Genomic DNA, 25,948 nt, shown 5'->3' with positions numbered 1-25,948 from the left:
TTTTTTATTTTGCCAAATGATGCACCCGTATCAGTCTTTAGTCTCTCTGTGTGTCTTAATATGAACTGAATCTCCGTTGGCGAGAACGGCTAATCTCATCAAAATCAATCATAGTATACAGACAAAAACTCAAAATCGTTCTTTTGAGGTGAGTTTGGCCGGCATCATTATTCAGGCTAATTTGCATAATTAATTCTTCGAAGTCAGACTTCTCTATGGCCGAGGTCAGATGAATCTTGATATAGGTGTTGATTGTAGTGACATGATAGAAGGACAGAGTCATGGAATACAGCTGTGTCCGTCGTGTTGGTTGAATGCTAATTTGCATATTTGCAGCTTGAGTTGTGTATTAAGGGGAGACCCACATTCGCAGACACTTATCTTTAACCTGATTTTTCACCATTAAAATCAATCTTTAACCCGACATATGTTTGGGTGGCTCGACAATGAAGATTACTAAAATTGTAAGAATATTTCAAAGCCTGTTTGCGTGTGTTTGTTTTGCTAAAAATGTGTGTTTTCGAGTTTTTTCAATCAAAAATAATGTAAGTACGAGAGTGTGACGGCCATTGGTGAGCCGTTTACTGCAATCGATACATTTCCTAAAAAGGTTGCGATACATTTCCAAAAACGAAAGGGAGTACTCGCAGGAATGTGTATGCGACCCTTGGAGTCGCACAAAGTCAGCTGAAATTCCGGTTCGTTCACATTTTCGGTGGAAACTCCCAGCCCATAATGAAGTACAGGACTTTTGCACAATTGTCTGAATTTGTGGTATGAATGAAATGGTACATTACGCAAATATTGGAAGAATTTGAACACTGAAACGGCCAGTTCGAGCAAAAGCGTTAGGCTTTATTTACACAACTGTCATTCCCAGCTAAATCTGGGATAATCTTTCTCGCTAAATACAAATTAGCGTATTAACTGTGCACTGTAGTGTACCAGCTAAAATCTGATTATCAAGCGAAGAAATGGCTGGCTGTGTATATGCTTTGTAAAAATTATGTGATTTTTCAGTCCAAGTCCGATGACATTGTGTTTCCCCGTCTTTTGGTTGCACAATCGTCACCGCGTTTTAAGCTTCCTGCCCAGAGGGAGACACGTGACAATGAATTTCGTACATACCGACAAAGACGAAGTTCATTCAGACGCCGTGTTGCATCATGTGCATGTTGAAGAACGACCAAAGTCCACCTTGAACATTGCGTGGAGCTAAAAAGGGACAGCTACATGAACGCGGTTACCGACCTCAGAAGCAGCACTAACTTTGTGTTGTGCCAGGTTAGAACCCATCGCTAGGCTAAACTAAGTATAACACCTGTCAATATCTGGTATCTAAAACGATTGCCTAATAGTAAGATAAAAAAAAGCAGTTGGCGAAAACTGAAATAAATCGATTCCGACACGAAACTCGAACAATTCTAAAAGCGACTTGTTCTGGCTTCGCGAGTGTACATGTACCTTAAACAGATGTGAATCTGTGACCACGTTGAATGCGTCATTCTAAAATCGCGACGGTCGAGTTTTGTACAAGTAATGAAATACTAGAACTTCAGTCACAAACAGTTGAATATCGCGTTCTCTGATATGTTGAAACGAGCATTCGTCGTTCTTCGGTGGCGACTGTCCGTTGAACTACTATGATAACGACGATTGACCAGCACCACGCTGTTTTCCAGGCTGAGCGTAATTGAGTTTATCAACAGGAAAAGTAGTTGCTGATTCGAAAAAAGCACGTTCATGGTAGTTAAAATTTTTCGAATTCATGGAAATTATTCTATTATTTTCAATCTTGGTTTATTTGAATTTACTGCACAAGTTTATAATTACCTTATAACAATTCAATGGCAATGATTTTAATGCTATAATGACATGAATTTGTGCTGTGAAATATCGCATACTTTTCAATCGAGATTGACTTCCAAACGATGAAATGCCAGATTTATGCACAGCATAAAGCTGACATAAATGTGAATAAAGATATTCTTTATTCAGCTTTTTGCAGCATAAAGGTAGAACTGTATGCATCTTTATGCACTTTCATAAATGTCAGAATGTGTCGGGAAATTTGTCAGAATGTGGTTTATACCATCTAACCTGGCCAAAGTAATGTATCATTCGTTTTCCATCTAACTCTATAGAATGGCAAAAATGCCAATGAACCAACATCGCCGAACGTTTGTTGGTTATATATCAATGTCACCAGAACTACTACCCCAAGTGGCCATCACTCTTGCACTTCTCAATGTTCGACAGCCCAGTCGAGATCCAAATTTCTCCCCAAAGATATGCAAAGACGGATATTTCTTTACAAGTTTACTCAATCCACTCACAATATTATTTGGATACATGAATTTATATACTGCTTCAAGTGGTTTGGTGTTTTCAACTTAAAGAACCCCCTCAACATATCAAGTCAGTACATAGATTGATTTGGGTCATCCCCAGAAAACATTTTCCATAAACATTGCATCAGCAACAGCCAAAAGAGAAAAATCACTCATTTCACACAGCTCCTTTTTTGACGCAGGTCTTTCAAGCAGGGTTGAAAATTGCTCTCTGAGCTCACTCTTCATATCTACCTTCTGTACAAACCTTAGAACAGTAAGTTTTCTCACAAACTGTATCTAACCAGATCGGTTATTGCTTGGAATATACCCAAAATATCCATTGTATCTTTCAAAGGGAAAACACCAAAAGGCACTTATAGGCCCATAGTCAAATAAACATTCCCTCATGTGGCACATTAGATGCATGTTTGGAGTTATCATCTTTTACCATAGAGCTTCTCACACTTGATGCAGAAATTAGCCAGCAAAACAAAGCGCTCCCAGCACAACAATGATTATGTGGGATCAGGTCGTGCAAACTATACATAGAAAATACAGTTACCCAATATTTCCATTCGTCAGCAGAAAACTTTCCATAATTGGAAACTATTTTATGTGGTATTCTGCCAATATCTCAAGCAACTGTCATCCCCTGTATTCTGTCTTGGAGAATATGTAGTTTTTTTGGGTGTCAAGAATGTTTCTAGGTAGAGTTTGAACATTTTCTTGCCAACCCCAAGAAACAAGTTATGCACTGGATCAATTGCAATCATTCTTACACAATCAAATTTTGAATTTTGAATGTCGGACTTTAATTGGCAAACACGTAAAGACAAAGACGTACTTCTTTGATTTTCGTCCGTTATTTGTTTTGTATGGGAACAGTTTTATTAAATACGTGTTATAGTAAAACGAGGTAAAATAACGTAAACTACAATGAGCAGCCTCTCAGTTGTGCGCAAGATGTATCGCCAGTTGTTCGAAGCTCAGTTTAGTGTTGAATGAGTAAGCATAGCGTTCTGCGTTACAGTGCTCGCTTGCGACCAGTTCCAGTTTATACCTTTTCAACGCATCGGAAACTAGAGTTTTAAGCTGGACTGTAACTCTAACAATTTTATTTTTTCTCTCATTTCCGGCCATATGCTTGGAATTTCGCTTTTGTTGACCATGCTTTTGCAATCGACGGCTACCTTCAGTAGCCACGACATACTTCCTGTCGGAAGCTGGAAGAAGACTGACGCATGCGCTCTCCTCCCGGAGGAAATTCACGTAATCTACTTACGCTCTTGAGATAGCCTTGACTAATCTGGAAACCGTTAAGACAAAAGAAAAACACGGCACGCAAACTGGCCTACAAAGTTATTTTTTAAATCTAACACCTTTCCAAGTATGTTATTGTTTCAAACTTATCGTCCACTCAAAGACCATATTACACGGATTCAAAATTTACAATAAAAAAAAAATGACCAAAATCACTCAAGGAAGGTGGGTGTACAACAAGCAGGCCGATTATCACATTGGAGTCTAGTACGCGTGTTCTACTTTAGAAGTATTCATAGCGAGTTGTGGGCATCCAACTCATTTCGCAAATCATGCTGCTTTGGTGTCTATATTCTAGGCATCTCATTTAAGCTGTCAGAAACGAAAAGTAGTTTTAATGATAGCCCCTGACATTTTACAACAGTGCTTCACTGTACCTGAGCAATCAATTTCATCCTCCCCAAGCTCACAGTCTTGTGTTCTATTACAGCGCCCATCATCTGAAATGCAGGCTCCACTGTAGCATGAGTATTGATTTGCAGTACAAATATCTAAGGACAAAAACGAGAAAAATCAGAAAGGGTTTGTATAATGAAAACGAGACCAATATTCTATTTACAAACACAAATTCTATAGGTCATAGCCTGGGAGATATAGAGATTTTCATGGTTTGCAAAAGTGAATGACACCAAAAACGGGTGGCAATGACAAGTCTTGCGGTATATCTGACAAAAGTGGGGGACATCATTGACTTGTCTGATGAGAGATATGCACATATCATTTTGTACAATGTACATCTCATCACCTTGGCAACCATCCTCGTCATCACCATCAGTACAATCCGTCTCGCCGTCACATTTCCAAGACTCGCGTATACACTTGCCGTCGTCGCAGCGGTAGTAATATTCAGCACATATGAATACTGTAAAGTAAGATAAAAGCAAATATTACCTTTGTAAAAGCGGGAAAACCTACAAAGAAATTTCTCAAAGATTGTTTTTAACATGGGTTTTAATCATTTTATTTTGCAATATCTAGGACCCTTCGCAAGGTATTTTTATTCTCAAAGTTGAAAAAGAACAAAATGTTATGCAGTGTATCCTCAGGGTAGCCACTCCCATCCATTTCATTGAAAACTCGGGTAATATACACAAATTTACCACGTCACTACTTTGCGCATAACTATCTATTTTAACGACAGATTTCCGACGGTAGGCACAAAATCTAGTGATACCTATATTGTAAAAATTTGAACCCTGTTTCGGTTATATCCTCTCCCTTTCTCTTTACTAACATAAATTCTGTAGGTCATAGCCTGGGAGATATAGAGATTTTCATTGTTTGCAAAAGTGAATGACACCAAAAATGCGTGGCAATGACAAGTCTTGCGGTATATCTGGCAAAAGTGGGTTATAGAAGGCCCTTTAGGCTAACACTGCAATGAGTCAAGCAGTGTCGATTAAATGTACAGAAATCTCGTGTTAAAATGATTTTTCCGCTCTAATGCTATAAACAACGACATCAGAACATATCGGTGATTTGTAGTAAAGCTGGAGGACATCATTGACTTGTCTGGTGAGAGATATACAAATATCATTTTGTACAAGGTACATCTCATCACCTTGGCAACCATCCTCGTCATCACCATTAACACAATCCTTGTCGCCGTCACATTTCCGAGACTCGCGTATACACTTGCCATCGTCGCACTGGTATGAATCTTCAGCACAAATGAATACTGTAAATTAAGATAAAAACAACTATCATCTCTGTAAAAGCGGGAAAACCTACAAAGAAATTTCTCAAAGATTGTTTTTTGTCATGGTTTTAATCATTTTTTTTGCAATATCTAGGACCCTTGGCAAGGTATTTTTATTCTCAAAGTTGAAAAAGAACAAATGTTATGCAGTGTATCCCCAGGGTAGCCACTCCCACCCATTTCATCGAAAATTCGGGTAATATACACAAATGTACCACATCACTACTTTGTGCATAACTATCTATTTTAACGGCAGATTTCCGACGGTAGGCACAAAATCTAGTGATACCTATATTGTAAAAAATTGAACCCTGTTTCGGTTATATCCTCGCCCTTTCTCTTTATAAACATAAATTCTGTAGGTCATAGCCTGGGAGATATAGAGATTTTCATGGTTTGCAAAAGTGAATGACACCAAAAACGCGTGGCAATGACAAGTCTTGCGGTATATCTGACAAAAGTGGGTTATAGAAGGCCCTTTAGGGCTAACACTGCAATGAGTCAAGCAGTGTCGATTAAATGTACAGAAATCTCGTGTTAAAATGATTTTTCCGCTCTAATGCTATAAACAACGACATAAGCACATGTCAGTCATTACTAGCAAAAGCTGGAGGACATCATTGACTTGTCTGGTGAGAGATATACAAATATCATTTTGTACAAGGTACATCTCATCACCTTGGCAACCATCCTCGTCATCACCATTACACAATCCTTGTCGCCGTCACATTTCCAAGACTCGCGTATACACTTGCCATCGTCGCACTGGTATGAATCTTCAGCACAAATGAATACTGTAAATTAAGATAAAAGTAACTATCACCTCTGTAAAAGCGGGAAAACCTACCAAGAAATTTCTTCAAGATTTTTTGTCATGGTTTTTAATCAAACGTTTTTTCGCAATACCTGGGAACCTTTGCTCGTAAGGTATGTCTGTTCTCAAAGTTGAAAAAGAACTAGCATTATGCAGTGTTTCCTAAGGGTAGCCACTAACTCATGAATTTCATCGAAAATCTTGGTATACACACATTTACCACGTCATTACTATGTGCGTTAACTATTTATTTTAATGACCGACCCTAGGCACAAAATTTAGTGATACCTATTTAGTTAGACATACCTTCACATAGTCCTTCGTCTTCACCGGTTGGACAGTCGTGATCAGTGTCACACACCCAGTCATTAGGTATACAAGACAAATCTTCGCAAGTAAATTGCTGTTTACCACAAACTTTGCAAAAAGTGGTGAACAAGAATGTAACCAATGCAAAGCGATACCTTTCGCATAATTTATTGACAGTTAGTGATATTCTAAGTAAAAAATTATGATTTGCCACCAGGTATGGAATTGTACATTAATTGTAAACACAATATAGAAACACCGTCCCTCCACCCACCGTCTGGAAACGCGACACGTGCCCTATTGTTTAAAGGTGTTAATTGCTCTACCGTTGGACCGAAGCGCGTTACGGATGTAAATGCTTGCTTGGGGACGCCATCAGTAGCGTTTGGCAACATCCTGGGGTGCGGAGTATTTTTATTTATTGTCATGTCTTAGCTCCTCAGGTAACTTTTTACCATAGCCAGGATTACTGCTACAACCCAGATACTGTGTTTATTGAGAGTAATTTCTTTTTAGATTTTCGTCTATGATTTTCCGTGTTTTTTCCGTCGAATTTTCGCCCACCAAATTTGATCTCGCTTGGTTACGGAAGGCACCTTACAGTACGAAAGTTTTCCCCCCTTTCACTTGTAGAAATAAGAATAAATCGAAACGACTTTGGCGTGATCAATCAGCGATGGGGATTTTAAAATTGGTAGTATGCGTTTTTTTGCCGTTTACTCTGTTCTGTTGTGGAAAACGCCCGAGTTTTCGACGATGCATTTGTTGTTAAAAATCAAGATGGCGGCCACCATACGTCGGCCATGCCTTTTTTAACAACGAAAATTGTCAATCAACCCGTAAAATTCCCCATGAATTTTGACTTGCGAGGTTTATACCTTCCAAAAAGTTTATTTTCTAGAATCGATTTTCATTCTAACATTACTCGAAATTTATGCTTTCGATGTTTCGGAATGCTGTTGAGTTTGCCGCGACGCCATTTTGAAACTTTGATCGCGCACGTTGGTTCTTCGGTCACAAAGATTTTTCCTCCCTTCCATGTTCGAATCTAATCCAACTCAGCATATTTCAGACATTGAACATTAAATTTACGATACTTTACGAATGGTGAGACACTTATTTTGATGTTTTTTCGTCCGAAACGATGATTTTGGGGATAGTGATTTTGTTTGTGTTTTTGTTTATCCGTTTTAAGACTTAGGGGTACAGTCGCGTACAGTTGTCTAGCGGCGATTCCGTGCAAACGCAATCTGTTTTGGAGGCCAAAGAGTACGCAACAGCTTTGAAAAGAAATGTATTTTTATGTATAAAATGTGAAAGAACCTTGAGGCTCCCACCTCAAATCGAAACGTTTGTGTTACAATATCGACAAGTTTATTCAGCAAAATCGCTGTAGTGAATAGCGCAGTGCATTCTGGTCATTTTGTTAAAATTAGCATATTTTTCATGCAAATTCACGTACTTGTCACCTTTAAGGTGTCAGAGATTCACGGAGTTCCTTTAATTGATATGTTTACCCGTAACGCGCATCGGAACAAAGAAACAGGAGCTGTTTCCAGACCGGTGGGTAGAGGGACGGTGATAGAAATAACGGACGACGCTCTGACCATTAACATTTATTTATTGGCAAGGGCGAGAGGAAAGCCAAAATTAAAGGGCGAGGCTTGCGAGCCCGCTATTTGGCTTTCTTCTCGCCCGCGATTATATTATCAATGAACCCCGAAAACCCGTCAAAATTTACGAAAATTTTCTATGCGAACGACAATGGGGTCCCGGAACCTGTTGTGCGCGCTGCAAAAGTTTTGCAAATCCGGAGAATTTTTTTTGAAAAACAAGCGTCTAAACTTGGCCCACAAATGCTCAATTTTATTTTGTGGTTAATTATGATTCTTGTATAAATCACAATTTTCGTTTCAGCCGTAAAGTTACTATGTTTACGATATAATTCATATTCACGGAAATGAAAACAAACCATTACTGTGTATTTGTGGGCAGTCACGTGGTTAAGCTCGACTAATTAAAACGCAATGGACAGGGCATGGTAATATAATATGTAATTATCTTAATATCTGTCAGTCGGTCGCTTCAGTCACTCTGTAGGTTTGCCAATCAGTTTGTCAGCCTGTCTATAGGTCTCTTTATCTTTCTCTCGCTATCTCTGTATCTCCGTCTTTGTGTCTGCCTGTATGCATATCTGTCTCACTGTGTCCCACTGTCTGTCTGTCTTTCCCCTCTCTGTCTGTCTGTCTGTCTGTCTGTCTGTCTCTGTCGCTGCCTGTGTGTGTCTGTCTGTCTGTCTGCCTGTCTGTCTGTCTCCCTCTCTCTTTCTAAATAAATAAATAAATGTGCAAAAGGGAGATCTTTATTTTCACATCTGTGTCGAAATCCTACCTCCACACAAAGCTTCGCCCTCGTCGTCTTCACAGTCCCACCAGTAATCACATATCCATCGATTCGGTATGCAAAGACCGTCAGAACACGGATACTCGTTCACAAAACAAACTGAAACGTTGCATTTCATAAGACAGGATATTATGTATGCATTTATTGTTTAGCCTTTTCGCCCCATTCCCAATTGGGGAAGTCCCACATAGCAATCCAAAACAAATGGATTGGACCAAACCATTGCAGAGGTAGGGTTGAAAAAAGCAAATCAGATAACCAAAGGAATAGATTGGGGGCACTTTTTGAGCTTTTTCATGAATTTTGTTTCAGGTTAAAAGTTGTTCATGTGTTTTTGATTGGAACTAGCTAAAATACTGAACACAGTATACACAAATTAAACTTTACTTGCAACTGGATGACATTAAACATTCAGTGAAACATTTTTGCGGTATGTGCCAAAATATCGAGTTCAATAAACTCTCAACTTGCTAGCTTAAAGGGAAACCTAAGTTCAGCGACATTGACCGTTTATCCCTTCCAAAATCACCCTTGAATAAAAGGCAACTCAAATTTGCAACAATTGCACGCGCCGACGACTACGGAGCGACGAAAAGAGACATTGAAGTAGACGACATTTATGAAAATGAGCTCGGAATCCCATGGGCGCGAAAGGGCTCATGGGAGGAGCGTGCGTGACGTCATCGGTGATACACGAACATGTGTGACCGCTTTACCAAAGCACTGGAGTCTATGACTGTAGCAGTGCAGTTCTGAACGTTACGACTCTTTAATGCTCTGTAGCATAAAAAAATGATTAACTGTTGTTCAATTGAGTGCAAAAATCACTCAAGGAAGAACAAACGGAGTCAGCTTTTATCGTCGTCCCACGGAACAGCTTTTTCGAAAACAGAAAGTTGGGCGAGTTTTAAAATCTGTAAAAGATAAAAAGTTATGTTCTACTTCTTTCAGATGATAATTGTTTTCTAAGGGATTTCGGGATTCTGATACCGATACAAGACTATACTACACAATGCGGTACTATTCTTGACATGCTGAGTCAGCCTTCTATCGCTGGTTTTAACCAGATAAATGTTAATATTGGCGATTTCGGGACTCTAAAATCCGAAGACGAAACTACACAAAGCGGCTCTCGTCTCGACACCTCGGATCTGCGAAATGGCCCTTATATACCCGATAAATATAGGCAATTTTGTGACTATACCTGGTAATATTGATATTACAAGATACTGGCTTCTTGCCTTTTCTCGACCGCGGAGAGACGTCAGTAGGTGAAACGCATACGAGCGAGGTGAATGAGAGATCAGACGATACAGAAGAGCGAATGATACAGAAATTGTGTAGAAAAAAGCAGAACTAAAAGTTATGTCATTTATGTATATTGAAACTTTGAATATTTCTTTGGTGGTTGAAAATTCAACTTCCAACGGTGCTGTGACGCAAAAATGACGTAAGAATCCGCAAATACCCGGATTGCCCGCGGTCGAGAATGATGTGTCTCGATCGGCACGCCGGGTCTGAGAAATCGCCGATATTATATTTACCCAATAAATATCAATTGCGCCGAGACTCCTAGGCTAATATCGATACCAGACGATACTAGATTTACGTGCACTGTGTGGTCGGCACACCGGGTCAGCGAAATCACGGATATTTATCCATAAATATCGGCGACTTAGGACATTAACTCTGATACTAGACGATACTTAGTCAAATTGTGGGTAAATATCCGATGTATATCGGAGATTTCACCACGTGCCTAACAGATCTGACCACCCGACCACCTCTGTCCGACTCTTAGTTCATAGCATCCGTGGCTGGTAGTCAAGAATACTGTATGTTTTTCATTATTAGAATTATTCATGCACGAAATACATTTTTTACATGTAAAACATTTTTTTTCATTAAATTTCCACACGAACTTTCATACACTACAATCGGAACTTCTTCGAGAGGGCCGATCGGATATCAGAGTGAGTTTGGGAGCGCCTTGCACGAATTACATTCATATTAAATTCATATTAAGATTTCGCAACCTTAAAGATCTGGCCAAGCTCGACTTACGTATCATTCACGAACCAAAAATTAATTTTAAGCAACTGATACAGAAAACTCTGCTTTGGAAACGTAGCGTTGAAGGATCGCAGAGTCACTCAGTGTCTCCAATCCAGTTCGGGGTCTGTACAAGCACAGTGACTCCCTCCGCGGAATTATGAATGGCACAAATGCTTTCCCATTATTAAATATCTTGGTTCAAATTAGTATGGTTTTATTTCAGTCGAGGAAAAGTAATACTCGATGTCAGAAATATCGCTGTCCGAACTCTCCAGAATCATCTTACAAACGCGCTGAACTGTTCACGGTACTCCTCCAGCTGCAAGCTACAATCGTCTGTATCGCCGATGACGTCACGCACGCTTCTCCCGTGAGCCCTTTTGCACCCATGGAATTCCAAACTCATTTTCATAAATGTCGTCTACTTCAGCTACTTTTTTCATCGGGCCGCAGTCGTCAGCGCGTACAATTGTGTTGCAAATTTGAGCTGCATTTTATTCAAGGGTGATTTTAGAAGGTATAATGGTCAATGTCGCTGGACTTAGGATTCCCTTTAAGGTAGTATGCACCTCGAAAGTGAAAGACATAAACTTTCACTCAAACTTTCCTCGACGAATCTTTCAACCATTCTCTTTCAAAATCATCGTCAAGAATTAAAAATTGGAGGGGGGTGCAAATTTTGGTACCAGGGAAATAATTTACCAAAGATTTGCCGATATTTGAAATTCAAAATTTACTCAATGCCCGAACTAACTCGATGGAGAAAAATAAACACAATTAGATCTCGGAAGATAAAGACGCTAAAATGTAGAGGCAATGTGCAGCATCTAAGAAGCTAATATCCAATTGGGTAGCTGAATCTTACCTTATAATTAAAACAATACAAATAGAATCCCTAAGTTGCTATGAATAGTGACAATTGACCAATCAGAGATAACCTTATTAGCACGGTGCACATCAGCAGAAAATGTATCTCACACCAAGAGCTTTAAAATAAGCCCTCAAAAGTGGTAGATCTGAAAAGCATTGTGAAAGTTTAAGAGTCCGAATATCTGTCCCCGGGCGCATTTTAACTTTACTTTACTGTACTTAGTGTACACTGTAGGCCTATTTAGATTTGGATCTCATGCAAGCTTTTGTAATGAGTTCGATTCTTGATTGGTGCTGCCTTCTCAACATAAAGATTAGCGGCTGTCCCATACGTCATGGCAATGTTTGATTGTCGTAAGAAATGAAATCGGAATGGGTGGAAGTCATTTTGTTTGGAGGTCACGAACCAAAATAATCTGTTCACATTCAGCTAGGGGGCAAAGGTTGACTTTTTGGTAGCCGTTTATAGCCATCATTGTGTACACTGGATGACTGCATAACGCACAGCACTTCACTTCTAGCGCAATTCCCCACCGAAAAGTTGTGGGCTATACGTGTCTTTACCGAAGATAGAAACATTATTATCGCCAGACTTCAATAAATACACGAAGAATATGCGAAAGTCTTCAAACCTGGTCGGCATGTCGCGCCGTCAGACTGTAGTCGATATCCATCAAAACAGGCACAGTAGAAGGATCCGGGAGTATTATAACAGTGATGGTGACAGACAGTGGTGTCATTTTCAGCCTCACATTCGTCCATATCTGATATTTTAATAAAGGATATTTAATTGTTGAAATGTAAAGCGCAAGCAAAAGCAAATCGCGTCACGAGGTTATGGTGAATCGAAATGTCAAAATTTGTTTTCTGAATATTCCTATTGAAGAAAACGTAGGTGTGCAGGTGTACATATCGTTTCTAAAATTATAAAGACGAAATTGTCTCACCAATTTATGTGGCGAAGGGGTACAATAATAAACACACACATTCAACACTCACGTTTGTTTTTACCACAATGAACATTGGGGTTAATATCACGCCATTTCAACGAATTCAACGGAATATAATGAGCTACACTAATGTCTAAGAAATCTTCAAGCCAGAATAATACAAAAGCTCCTGCTTCTTGAGAATGGGGTAGATTTGGGATTGGTGGGTTGCTAATGGCTGTTATTTTAACGGCGTCATAAAGCGCGAATGGTAACGGCTGAAATGCGGATAATTACGTTTTTTTTAGCACAATTTCTTGGGTTGCAACAAAGTGACATGATTTATCAAGGTCATATATTGTGACATAGTGTCATGTGATTATTATTCATGAGCTGTCATTTCTATTAATGAGGGCATGTATATCTCTCTTAGCCCACGTGTACTCAAGTCAGTTTCCAGCTTACCATCACACTATGTACGTAGCTTAGAGCTTAGTGTAATAAAGTAGCATCTTAGATTATATTGTACTCGCTGTTTCCAGTCATCTTTACATCCCTTCATCATTGGAACACGACACGCTACCACATAACCGTCAATACCAACGTAACCACGGTTATATCACATTGGAGCCAGCGGTTGTGATTCTAAATCACATTCTCAAGACGGACTTGGAGGAAACCTGGTTGTAACAAAGCTTAACCCATGAGTACTTTAAAGACACTATAAGCCGTATGTAAGACACACTCAGAACTCTGACATATAACTGTGTGCTACTAAAAGCTGAGAGACTCTGAACGAATGCTTCTATGGTTGTTGTAACCTGACTTTGCTACAAGCAGCAAGTTAAATATCTGCCGGAACTTTGGAAAGTTATCTGCAGGGGGAGACTGTTGTCATTTTATGTATGCATTGGTATGTGGAATACCATCATAGCAGAATCTCCGATACCTTAGATATTCCAGTGGAACTGAATTTGCTGATCAACTTAATACTGGTGCAGACGTCGCCGTGTGGACGTAGCTGATAGACCAGAGACGAGAAGTTGGATGTTGTGAGCACTGTCAACCTAGCGGAGAAGTCAACCATAAGCAAGTAGAAGCAAGTTCACAGAAGACGGACGACAATTAAGAAGACAAAAGAACTTTTGTGTGAAGTGAACTTAATTGAACTCTGCCGTGGACACTGTCTTAGAAGCAGCCGTACTTGCTTATTTTTAAGACTTTTAAATTTCTTGAAAATTTCTGTGTGCAGAGAATTTTCACAATCTTTTTTTTAGTGTTTAGTTAATCTTTCAGTATACGCGGGAAGACACACCTGTTGACGCAAAAGACTGTAAGTACTAAGATAAACACTTATCGAAACAAAGTCTTAACGATCTAAAGATAGGTTGTTTTTCTGGGGTGAACGCCCCTTAACTAAGTACCTGTGCAAATCGTACGACAAGAAATTTGCATTTCTGTGATTGTGCACTTGTGTATCTTTTCATTAGCAGTGAAAAACAAAGATAAGAAGCCATGGGAAATACTATCATTCAGTTGCATTCAATTAAGAAATTTACACTGACTGGGTGGGGTCAACACACCAGGTGGTTGATACCATTGCATTCTAGGGGTGACCAGGTAAGTGTATATCTCTTACTACAGCCGTGTGCTAGTGAGTGAATGAGTATGTCCGATACGGAGGGTGAAGTAAGCTTTCCCAGTATGACAGAAAGCCAAGGCCCGACAATTAAAAAAGAGCCTATTGATGATTATGGCGCAACAAGTGGTTTAAGTGGAAAAGAATTAGCTGAAAACCTGTTGCATCAAAAAGAAATTCTTCAGCTCAAATTGAATCTGTATAAACAAGAGCAGGCAAATCACACGCAGCATTTAGAGAGAGAACGCATGCGTATAGATGCAGAAAGACAGAAATTTGAGCAAGAAAAACAATTTCGTGAACTTGAACTAAAGGCAGAAAGAGAAAAGCGCGAACACGATTTGAAAATGAAAGAACTAGAGGTAAAAGCGAAATCAAATTCGCATGATACGGATCGTGAGTTCAATGATTGGACTGCTAAGCTCCCTCAGTTCAAGGAAGGTGACAATGTTGACACCATTTTCGTACATTTGAGAGGCTAGCTCGAATGTACTGTTGGCCTAAGCGGATCTGGCCAAAGAAATTAGCTCCGACTCTTGTAGGTAAGGCCAAGGAGGCATATTGAGGTTGAAGGAAGACGATGCCCTGGATTATGATAAGGTCAAAGTTGCTATACTTAGGAAGTATGAGCTCACCAGAGAGTCATACAGAGTTAAATTCAGAGCTTGCAAACATACAGATGAAGAAACATTCTGTATGTGGGGTGATATTGTTGCCGATACTTTTGACCGCTGGATGGAAACAAGTGGGGTTCCGTCTTTAAGTGGTGAAGAGAAATATGAACGGGTACGTGAACTATTTATAATGGAGCAATAGTTGAGGGCGTGCCCAAACAAATGCAAACATGGTTGAAGGAAAGGGATCCTGAAAACTATAAGGAGTTGGTAAAACTTGGTGAGACATATAAATCTGCTCATTCTGGCGCTGCTAGCGATCAGACTGAGCGGAAGCGGGGTTTCAAAAGTTTTAACAATAAAAATAAGCAGCAAAAGGGTGAGGGAAAGAAGTCTGATAACTCATCCCAGAGCGGTGAGAAGTCAAAGCCCTCAGCTGCATGTTATACTTGTGGGAAAACTGGTCATTTGGCAAGAAATTGTCCCGAACAAAAGTCTGATAAAAATGCAGGTTCAGCGAAGACAAAGGTCGTTGGCCATGTCAGAAGTCAGGATGACAAAGGCTATGATATTTGGGCTGAATTTGGTAATGAGTATCTACTTGGGAGAAATACTTACGTTGGGTATTTAGACGGTAAACCAGTGAGTATTCAGAGGGTCATGGGTTGTTGTCAATGTTTGGTACAGTCAGAGGTCATACAACACTGTAACTACTTGCCCAAAGAGACTTGCAATATTAGTTTTACGGACGAAACAGTGCACAAGGTGCAGTTGTCAAAGCCCACATTGAAAGTGAAATTTTCACTGGCCCTTTATGTAGGGGTATGGAAAGGTATACCCAAGGACGTTCTGCTAGGCGAGGACGGGCTTGCCTTGCAGGATCGCCACAAGTTAGTGGTCACAAGACGTCAAAAGAAAGCGCAGGATGAGCGCGAGGCTATAGTTAACACTTTCACCGCGGGAGGGCGCATTCTGCGCCAACGGCCAGACTGCGGGAGGCGCGTAAACGCGCCAAGAACGTACGCGTTTATATGCGTTCGATATACGTTGGCTTTGTTTGATCTACATCATGTTTGTAGACTATTTCCTCAAGCCTAGCGTAGTATACGAGGTAGAGGTCAAACCTAAATGAGCATGCGCGCCAAATTTGTAAACAAATGCCGCCATATTCGGTCATTTCTCGGCCGTCATTTGTAAGGATCGTGTGATCGGTTGTTGTTTTTCTCCCAGAGGGTATTTAAAAATGGCGATGCGGGCACAGTTTAACACCGACAAAGCCCTTGAGCATGTTTTTCTAGACACTAATAGTTGAATTGTCACTGATCTTGAAACTGAACTCGACGAGATGGCGGAAGCCAAATTTCAAATTACAACTACAGAACTTGAATATGTTCCCAAACCAGTTGAGCAAACACAGAGATCGCAAGCAAGACACTGACAGGAAGTAGGCAATCTGAGCATGCGACAAGTGCGACAAAGGACCGGTGATTGACATCACAAACGTTGATGGGGTATCCTGTGGATGTTGTACGACATCAATCTATCAATGACAATTACACATCGGACTGGCTACCAGTATATAGGCCTAAGCTTAAATAGATCATAGCTCTCTTTTGAATGTCAGATGATACCTGTTGTTCGAAGATGAACTTGTAATAAATATGCATATTAATCTCATTTACGTGGAATATGTTTTAGCGTATGTGTCCTCCTACTGAATTTGGTTGATAAAACGTAAGTGGTAATTTTTAAAGTGTTACGCTGAGAAAAATACATTTATATATTGAAATAACAAAAAATGTAACATTTTTTGATTTTTTTTTGTAAAATCCAATATGGCCGCCATGATCACGTGATGATCACAGGCGTGTCACATGACCTTTTGTGCATTTTTATGATGCTCTGTCATATTGCAATACTCACTGAAAAAATTGTCCCGAATACTCAAATAATTACAAAGATATAGCACATGCATGTAAATCAATATTTATAAGGTCATATACCCAAAGAAAACTACGCACAGGAATGCACGTATAAAAATTAATTACGCAGTGAAAGTGTTAAGCAAAGTGAATTGGCGTCTGGTGTGAGAGCAATACCTGTTGAGGAATTGCCGACTCTCAGTGAAGCAGAACAAAGTGATGACTTCGATGAGGAAGTAGAATCATCTGATGAAAGAAACAGTGCTTCAAAACACATTGACAAGGTCAATGAAATCCAAGAGGTAGATGGGTCACATGACGAACACGATGATTCACTGTGTATCTCTAGATTGTTTGATGAGGACAATTTAAATGATTGGAAAGCAGATGATGTAAACAGTGAGAGTGAGTGTAACGATACCTCCCATGATGCATCAGCCCTTGACGAGCCGTTTGATGGGAATTCATCAGATCTGAGTGACATCAGTGATGACATGAAAGTGATGACGTCACTTCGAAGGTGTCCAAGAATATTTCCACTGGATTAAAATGTCAGCAGGAATATGCTGAAATATTAAGATTAGATCGGAATAAGTTAAGAGAACTTCAATCTCCCGATCCTACTCTTGCAAAGGTGCTTAGAGCATGCAGATGCAAATCAATTGTCGGAAAATCAAACTGGATTTTTCTGGCATGAGAAATTATTGTATCGTAAGTGGATTTCTTCACATAAGGTGCGTGAAGTTAGACAAATTGTAGTACCGGCGGAATTGTCACAATGCATTGTTAAGAGTGTCACATGACATACCTCTGTCAGGACACCTTGGCATTGAAAAGACTAAACAAAGGCTGCTACAATACTACTATTGGCCCGGTATTTTCAAGGATGTTGCAGAATACTGCAGGACTTGTAGTCCTTGTCAAAATCTGCAAGACGGAGAGCGTCTGAGAAAGCACCTCTTGTTTCGATGCCTATTATTAATACACCATTTGAGTTAATTGCAATGGATATTGTGGGTCCCTTGAAAAGAACTCGACGCGGAAATAAGTTTATTTTAGTCATCGTGGATTATGCAACTCGGTATCCAGAGGCTTTGGCTATGCCAGACCAGGAAGCCGAGACGGTTGCGACAGCGTTGATCGAAGTTTTTAGTCGGATGGGACTACCTGGTGAAATTTTGACAGACCAGGGTACAAACTTCATGTTGCGTATTATGTGCGCGAAGTTGAAGATCTCAAAAATTCGAACTTCACCATATCACGCACAAGGCAATGGATTAACTGAACGTTTTAACGGAATGCTCAAGGCAATGTTACCTTCTTTTTGCGTACAGAGAAGTACCACAGCAAGTACCGGTTTCTCACCTTTCGAGCTAATGTATGGTCGAAGTATAAGAGGACCACTCGCTGTGATCAAGGATCAGTGGACTGAGAAAAGTTCACAGGAGGAAAACTTGGCGCAATACGTAATAACGATGCGAGAAAGGCTTGTCGACATGAGAAAAATTGTCAAAAAGAACATGGAAAAAGCCCAAGCACGACAGAAAAAGTGGTACGATAAGGGAGCAAGGAAACGTTCTTTTAAGAACGGTGATAAAGTACTTGTACTCTTACCTTCCTCCACGCATAAGTTGAGTGCTCAGTGGCAAGGACCATTCACTGTGGTGAGGAAAGTCTCAAACGTTGATTACGAAATTGAGCAAGGTGGCCGTAGAAAACCAAAGCGGGTTTATCATATCAACATGCTGAGAGCATGGAAAGAAAGAAATAAACCGGTGTATTTTGTTGACACTGTTGATGCTGTGTGCAACAAGGACATAGAAAACTCTATGTACTACACACCGGAGGATCAGAGCACAGAGACTTGGAGAGATGTAGTAATTGCGGATTCGGTAACTGCGGATCAGCGTGCGGAACTGTTACGCTTACTGCAGAGTACAGTGATGTTTTAACTGATGTACCCAGTTGTACTGATCAGGTAGAACACGATGTGATAACTACTGACGAAACGCCTATTTGTCAGAAACCATATCGTCTACCGCAGGCAGCTAAACAGACAGTTAAAGAGGAACTGCAGAAAATGCTGAAAGCTGGAATTATTACTGAATCAAAGAGTCCCTATGCCTCGCCTCTCGTTTTAGTCAAGAAAAAACAGGGCGGAATTCTTTTCTGTATTGACTATAGAAGACTGAATCAGGTTACAGTATCTGACACATATCCGATGCCTAGACCAGATGAATTGATTGAGGAAATCGGCGGATCGAATTATATATTGACGATCGATCTCACAAAGGGATATTGGCAAATTCCCTTGAGCAAACGTGCTAGGGAAAAGTCTGCCTTTATCACTCCTTTTGGACTGTATGAGTTTACTGTTATGCCATTTGGGATGAAAAATGCGCCAGCAACTTTTCAGAGGTTAATGGATAAGACGTTTAATCAGCCCAGAGAGAAAGCATATATGGATGACTTGGGTCCACATGATCATTCATGGGAAGATCATGTTAAACACCTGCGTAGCATATTTGAGAGGTTATGTAGTTGTAAAATAACTGCTAGACCAACTAAATGCTATCTTGGTGGCAGTGAAGTTTCTTTCATTGGTTACGGTGCTGGAAGTGGAAAAATAAAACCTATGGCAGATAAGGTTAATGCTGTTGTCAATTATCCAACACCAGTGACAAAGCGGGATGTCAGATCATTTTTAGGATTAGCAGGATACTACAGGAAGTTTATCCCAAATTTCTCTGACATTGCGACCCCATTGACTGAGCTGACGTGTAAAAATAGCCCAGCCAATGTTCAATGGACTCAGAGCTGTGAGGATGGTTTCCAGAAGCTGAAAGATGCTTTAGCATCATCACCAGTTCTGGCGGTTCCAGATTATAATAAGCCGTTTGTGGTGCAGACAGACGCGTCTGACCATGGTATTGGTGCAGTTTTGTGTCAGTATGATGACAAGGGAGAGGAACATCCGGTTCAGTATATTAGCCAAAAACTCCTCCCCAGGGAGAGAAATTACCCAACTATAGAAAGAGAGTGTTTAGCCGTTGTTTGGGCTGTAGAAGCATTGAATCCTTACTTGTACAGGAGAGAGTTTACAGTTCAAACAGATCTTAATCCATTGGTTGGTCAGACAAAATGTGTAGTAAAAATCGTAGGTTGTTGCGATGGAGTTTAATACTGCAAGAACATCAATTTAAAATTGAGTACAAGAAGGGTAGCTACAAATGCAGACGCATTGTCGCGAATGTGGAGCTCAGATGTACGGTAGTGTGTGAAGGTGCATGAATGATGTAGTGAAAGGGCTGTAGTGACCTGATATACACTGTTTTCGAAAATGCATGTTGAATTTTCAACCCTTATAGTAATGGTGTTTGCCCAGGTTGCTGTACCCGACTTAGACAGTAGTTTTTTTTTGTCATGTACTTTCTTTTAGATTCAGTAGTATTAGCATTGTATTATTTCATTTTGATTTTTGCTGATTTTCTGAATTATTTTGCCGTACTAGTGATGTAGACTCCCTGTCTCCATCAAAATAAAGAGGGAGGAATGTGACGTAGTGTCATGTGATTATTATTCATGAGCTGTCATTACTATTCATGAGGGCATGTATATCTCTCTTAGCCCACGTGTACTCAAGTCAGTCTCCAGCTTACCATCACACTATGTACGTAGCTTAGAGCTTAGTGTAATAAAGTAGCATCTTAGATTATATTGTACTCGCTGTTTCCAGTCGTCTTTACATCCCTTCATCATTGGAATACCAGCCTTGCCGGCCCCGACACGCTACCACATAACCGTCAATACCAACGTAACCACGGTTATATCACAATCCCTATATAAAAATATTCTACAACTACATCAGAGTTGCAAAACGCCAAATGACACAATGTTACAGCGCCGTTGTGACAGTTTAGTTGCTGTGCATATTTTTGTCACGTTGGCCTACCTGTCCCATTCATGAATGATACTTGTAAGGAAGTGTCGTAGATGGCCAGGTAGCTGCAGTCTTGACCGTGCATTCAACTTGAAAATTGAAACTCTTCCGAATCATGAAATCGATGAGGGAGTTCAGACAAAGGTAGAGTCATCTTTTCGCAACGGAACAAACACTCAATAGGGAACATGGAAATAAAGGCAAACGAATGTTCAATCGTCGATACCTTGGCACTGAGTTCCATTCCCTACGGGGATGTATCCTTCCAGGCAACTACACACGTCTTCACCACTTAGACCAATCTGGCAAATCTGTTCACACGAATTTGGTTCGGTGCATTTTTCTCCCTGTAAGGAAATTTAGAGAGAGAGAGAGAGAAAGAGAGAGAGAGAGAGAGAGAGAGAGAGAGAGAGAGAGAGAGAGAGAGAGAGAGAGAGAGAGAGAGAGAGAGAGAGAGAGAGAGAGAGAGAGAGAGAGATTTCTGTCATTATCTCATACGGAAAAAAATGGCTAGTTAATCCTTACTGTACACGATAATTGTTGCCTTATCTGCGAAAAGTTTGACCACCATCAACAACGAACATCTAAACATACTAACATACTACTACCATTTCTGCAATAATTGCAGTATCACTAGGAAGGTTTCTAACGTGTAATTAGCATCCCCAAAAAATAACCAGCAAACCAAACAAACAAAACAAAGAACAAAAACAAACAAATAAACAAACGAAATAGATAAATGAACTTGAGAGATATGGATCTCTTGGCCTAATTACATGAATTAAGTCGATCGTAGACATGCAGACTGTTCATTTTACAAGAGGAAACAAAGAAACAACAAACAAAAATAAAGTAATGGAACATCAGAAAAGCCAAGTTTGAAGACACAATGTACAATTTACAAATACATTACCTTGGCAACGGAAATAGCCATAAAGAAGATGAAATACAAGATGTATGACACATGTTGGTTCATCGTTGTTCTCCGTCTGAATTGTGTCTCTTGAAAAAGTGAAAGGAAACGAAAAAGAAACGGTTAATAGTAACGATAATCTTGTTCAGGACATTCTTATTAAAAACAGCCATGGATGATATGAGCTGGCCGTCTTTGTTAGCGTAATATATTAACACGGAGGTCGAAACTTAAATTACCTCGTATGCTACTTTTAATACAGCTGACATTGCGCTCAGTATGCTGTTTTCTTACAGAGGGTTTTGAAAACAATTACAGTTAAAGTACAAACCTATATGAGATGATAAAGACGGACAGTTTTAGAGGAAAATGCTCCTTGATTAATTGAGAAAGACCTGTCTCTCTCTCCCTGATACGGATGAATTTTGCCAAGTTCTGTAAGTTTCACCACAAGTTAGACAAAGCCCTTCACAAAATAAGACGAGATATCATGTACGCCCGCACAGTGACGCATGCATCTTTACATGTGTAACAAAACCTACTCAGAACTGTTTTGTATCGTGTATGGCCGTTTTAATAATATTGCGCTCTCCTCTACTGATTTCTGATATCGGTGTGACAGTAATCGGACCGTTACTCAACAGCTTTTTCTGCTGATTGTATTAACTGCCTAAGTATCATGTCAGGTGACAAATGCGAGTTGTCACCTTGAATGTTAAAGCATGATTAACCCATCGTTGAAGCATGATGTATTTTGTCTGTGGCAATAAATGATATATCCTTTCTGCGTGAGCGAAGACAATCAATCCAACTTTGACCTGAAGACTGCAGGGGACCACGCTAAGCGTGCTGTGAAACGAAATGTTAATAAAAGTGTACTGTCATGACTTTTTACGAAACAAGGCGGTGTTTCAACGTGACAATATTAATGTCCTTACGTGGTAATGGAAGTATCGTCACTATAATTTTGCAGAATTACGATGAGTCAAACCTTCAGAGAAATTCGGTACATCGTCGTTCGGTTTTGAACTCTCAAAGTGGTCATCAAGTCACCCAGCAAAGACATCATTCAAAACCGATTGGCTAAATCTTTTATCTGACAGCGATCCCTCCACACGAAGCACTCACACACATACATACTCGCTCACATACACTCGCACTGGGCACAAACCAAGTCAAAACAATGAATAGATAGCTAAACTGGGCTACAGATAACCTCGTACGTAGGAAAGTACATAAGAGCATGGGAAAAGAAACTCATTCAGGGAGGTGACATAAGAATTCGGATCGGCGGTCATTTCAAAGGGAGTATAAAATACCGGTTTCATCTTGCGATATGGCTAATAAAGTTCACCTGGTACGTAAAGATTCCGACGGACATGTACGTCATGCAAGTCAGAAATGCTAAGTAAAGTTGTCAGAAAATTTGCTAGGATTTACTGTTAATGCTATTGACTCGTTTAAAAAAGAATATTGCGTGTGTTCGGAGAAACAGATTCACATCTACTTGAATCGAATGATTACTCATGACAAGCCTGCGTATCTGATGTCTGTCCCGATACCGGTGTAATTGAGTGACTGCGGTACAGCAACTCGATTGTTTAACGGATGATGCGATTAGAAATTTTGTCTTAGAAACGGTGACGTAAATGTAAAATGAAACGTTGGGATAACAAATTTGGGGTGCAATGGGCATCTGGGAAGTATTTCAAAAATATAAAATAGTGCGCAGTCATCGAACGTAGATGAATGTGCTCGCAATGACGAAATCGGATAGACGAGCCTACTACCAGTAACTTTGCGCCTGTATTTTGTTTCAATAAAAGTATTACTAAATTTCATGTTTACGAACAGTTTTCTTTCTTCATTCTCAAATGAAGTTCATGCTGATATTTGTGTGTCTCTCGAGTTGAAGAAGCGGTAGCGAGCATTTTGCTTCGATATTTTGGCGCGTATAAGTGTACGTGTAATTATATCGCCATTACATACGCAATCACAGTCCTTGCATTATAATAAAGCTAATATCAAGTACGAATATTTTTTGTAATATTAAATGTAGATACACTGATATAACAACAGATATTGCACAGGGCAAGAATCAGTAGAAATGCGACCCGAAAGGCGACTGTAGAAAAATTATCGACTTGGTATGTCACTGTAAAGAGAAAAGCCAGGTCTTACCGTATGAAATCCAAAGAAAATGAAAATGTACGGTTGTTTTGCCATGGTTTTTGTATTTCTAAACGTTACAAAAAAGACCTTGGGACCTTCGGAAACGTAATGGGCGGAATCAATAATAAACAGTGTGTACTAAAAACATCAATAATTTTTAAACCCGCTCCTGGACCGTGTTCATTAATTTAGAGCATTCTTAATGTGCTGTTTCTCCCTGGAGAGAGCTACAATGCTCATCGTTATTGTTGGCTCTTTGTGGATGGTGCAAACGGTTAACCACCTCGTCTTAACTAATTGCCCATCTCCTCATTCCACACCTTTTCATTTTGTAGCGAAAATTACACTTTGATTTGATGCCAAAAGAAACATAGTAAACAAGCAAACAAACAAACAAACAATCAATCAATCATCATCATCAATCAATCAATCAATAAAACAGAAACGAACACAAAAAATAAAGCAAAAGCACTGCATAACAATAGTATGCTATAACTCTGAAAAGCAATATCAATCTCATTACGAGCGTCATTATAATTTTAACGATGCCCCGACGAACGTTCGCTAGTACCATGGAAAGTGTTACACTACTGTTGCATAATTTGCAGAGAAAAAATCGGAGGATTAATCGTCACAAACCGGGTTGAAATGCTTTCATATTAATGATAGTTTCTTTTTTGTGTATTTTGTGAATACCCTCATTATTATACACTTTTTGCTTCAATTTACCTAAAAAGGTCTAAATTTAGGCGTTTTTTGAATGCCCGTCGCGCACTGCACTGAGCGATCGCGAGCAGACTGGGAACGCGTTCAGCGCGTCCGCTTGGCGCATAGAACGAAATTTGAACCCGCGCTGCGCAGTGCACGTGGTAGAAATGTTCCATCAGCAGCATAATTTCACTCAAATTCACCGGTTTTTGACAGACCAAGATTTACTTTGTGAAGTACTAAACGTTAAGAAGTATATATTTTTGTAAAAACTGTAAAATATTCTCTTCTTTTTTCCTCGTGTTGACGTAAAGGTTTTTTGAGGTCAAAGGTCAAATAGCGTTCAATAACACCCAAAGTTATTGTACTCCGCGTCAAAGTTATTGGACTCCCCGTCCTCTGATACCGAAACTTATTGTACGACGAAACTCAATATGTTACAGACGTAGGTGTATAATCGTGAATAATTACAACAAATACATATTTAAATGACAATAGGAGAACAGACAGATAACATCAGAAGGGACAGTAGCAGTGATTTTTGATGACATTACAATTAAGAATAATTTGATTGTTTATATCTCTCATGCATATATGTCATTAGCTGGTAAAAACCCCCAGGTATATTGTAGTTGGGTGTGGCTTATTGCTAAAGAGTTTGTCTTGTCAACACAATTCAAGGTGTATTCACACGATGTACAGTGCTATATATAACTGTTCAAAATTGCATTGAAGTCAGGATGAAAATTTAATCACCAATATAAAATTGGACATTATACAAACAGGGTTTGTGTCGAATAGATGTACATCAAGCAATGAACCCAAATTAATCCTTAAATGCTGTTCCACTTTACATATTTTAATGAACCAACGTTTGGGGTTCGACACTTAACACTAACAACATAAATTACAGTGGGTTCGGCTATAGATTTGTTAAAGTTTGAGGCGTGAGAAATATCTAATGGGTTTGTAATGTAATATCATGTCATTATGCATCCAAACTTAAATATCGTGCCATGGACATAACAATTACAAGTCATCGTTGATGACCCAGTCCCCGCTTGCTAATGGGTACTTTGATTACAGGTTCTGTGATAAAAATACTTTGATACAGATGGCACTCAATGGCCAAGAATGAGTTCCATGGTGATGAAAAACATAAAACCAATGTAGGCCACTATCCTAAAGGTCATTAAATGAGTCAACTGGGAATTAGTTGACAGGATGTTGCAAAACATTTTTTCATTCTATCCTAACACTAATAGATAACCAGTACCATATTTCATAAAGTTTAATGTAGTATTTACA

General features: G+C 39.6%; 1 protein-coding gene across 1 annotated transcript in view; it reads right to left on the bottom strand.

The window, feature by feature from the left end:
- The window catches only part of LOC139142963 (uncharacterized), a 424,363-nt gene that overhangs the window by 12,750 nt on the left and 385,665 nt on the right, over nucleotides 1-25,948 (bottom strand). Inside the window, exons 4-12 of the mRNA XM_070713161.1 lie at nucleotides 21,761-21,849; nucleotides 21,074-21,194; nucleotides 12,436-12,567; nucleotides 8,867-8,977; nucleotides 6,473-6,583; nucleotides 6,031-6,146; nucleotides 5,215-5,331; nucleotides 4,399-4,515; nucleotides 4,031-4,144 (exon numbers count right to left, since the gene is read on the bottom strand). Coding sequence (XP_070569262.1) covers nucleotides 4,031-4,144; nucleotides 4,399-4,515; nucleotides 5,215-5,331; nucleotides 6,031-6,146; nucleotides 6,473-6,583; nucleotides 8,867-8,977; nucleotides 12,436-12,567; nucleotides 21,074-21,194; nucleotides 21,761-21,849 — 1,028 coding nt within the window. The remainder of the gene's footprint in view (nucleotides 1-4,030; nucleotides 4,145-4,398; nucleotides 4,516-5,214; nucleotides 5,332-6,030; nucleotides 6,147-6,472; nucleotides 6,584-8,866; nucleotides 8,978-12,435; nucleotides 12,568-21,073; nucleotides 21,195-21,760; nucleotides 21,850-25,948) is intronic.

The sequence above is a fragment of the Ptychodera flava genome, chromosome 1 (assembly GCF_041260155.1).
Source record: "Ptychodera flava strain L36383 chromosome 1, AS_Pfla_20210202, whole genome shotgun sequence".
NCBI lineage: Eukaryota > Metazoa > Hemichordata > Enteropneusta > Ptychoderidae > Ptychodera > Ptychodera flava.
The sequence above is the reverse complement of the archived record's forward strand: the minus strand, read 5'-3'. Positions and strand labels throughout refer to the sequence as shown.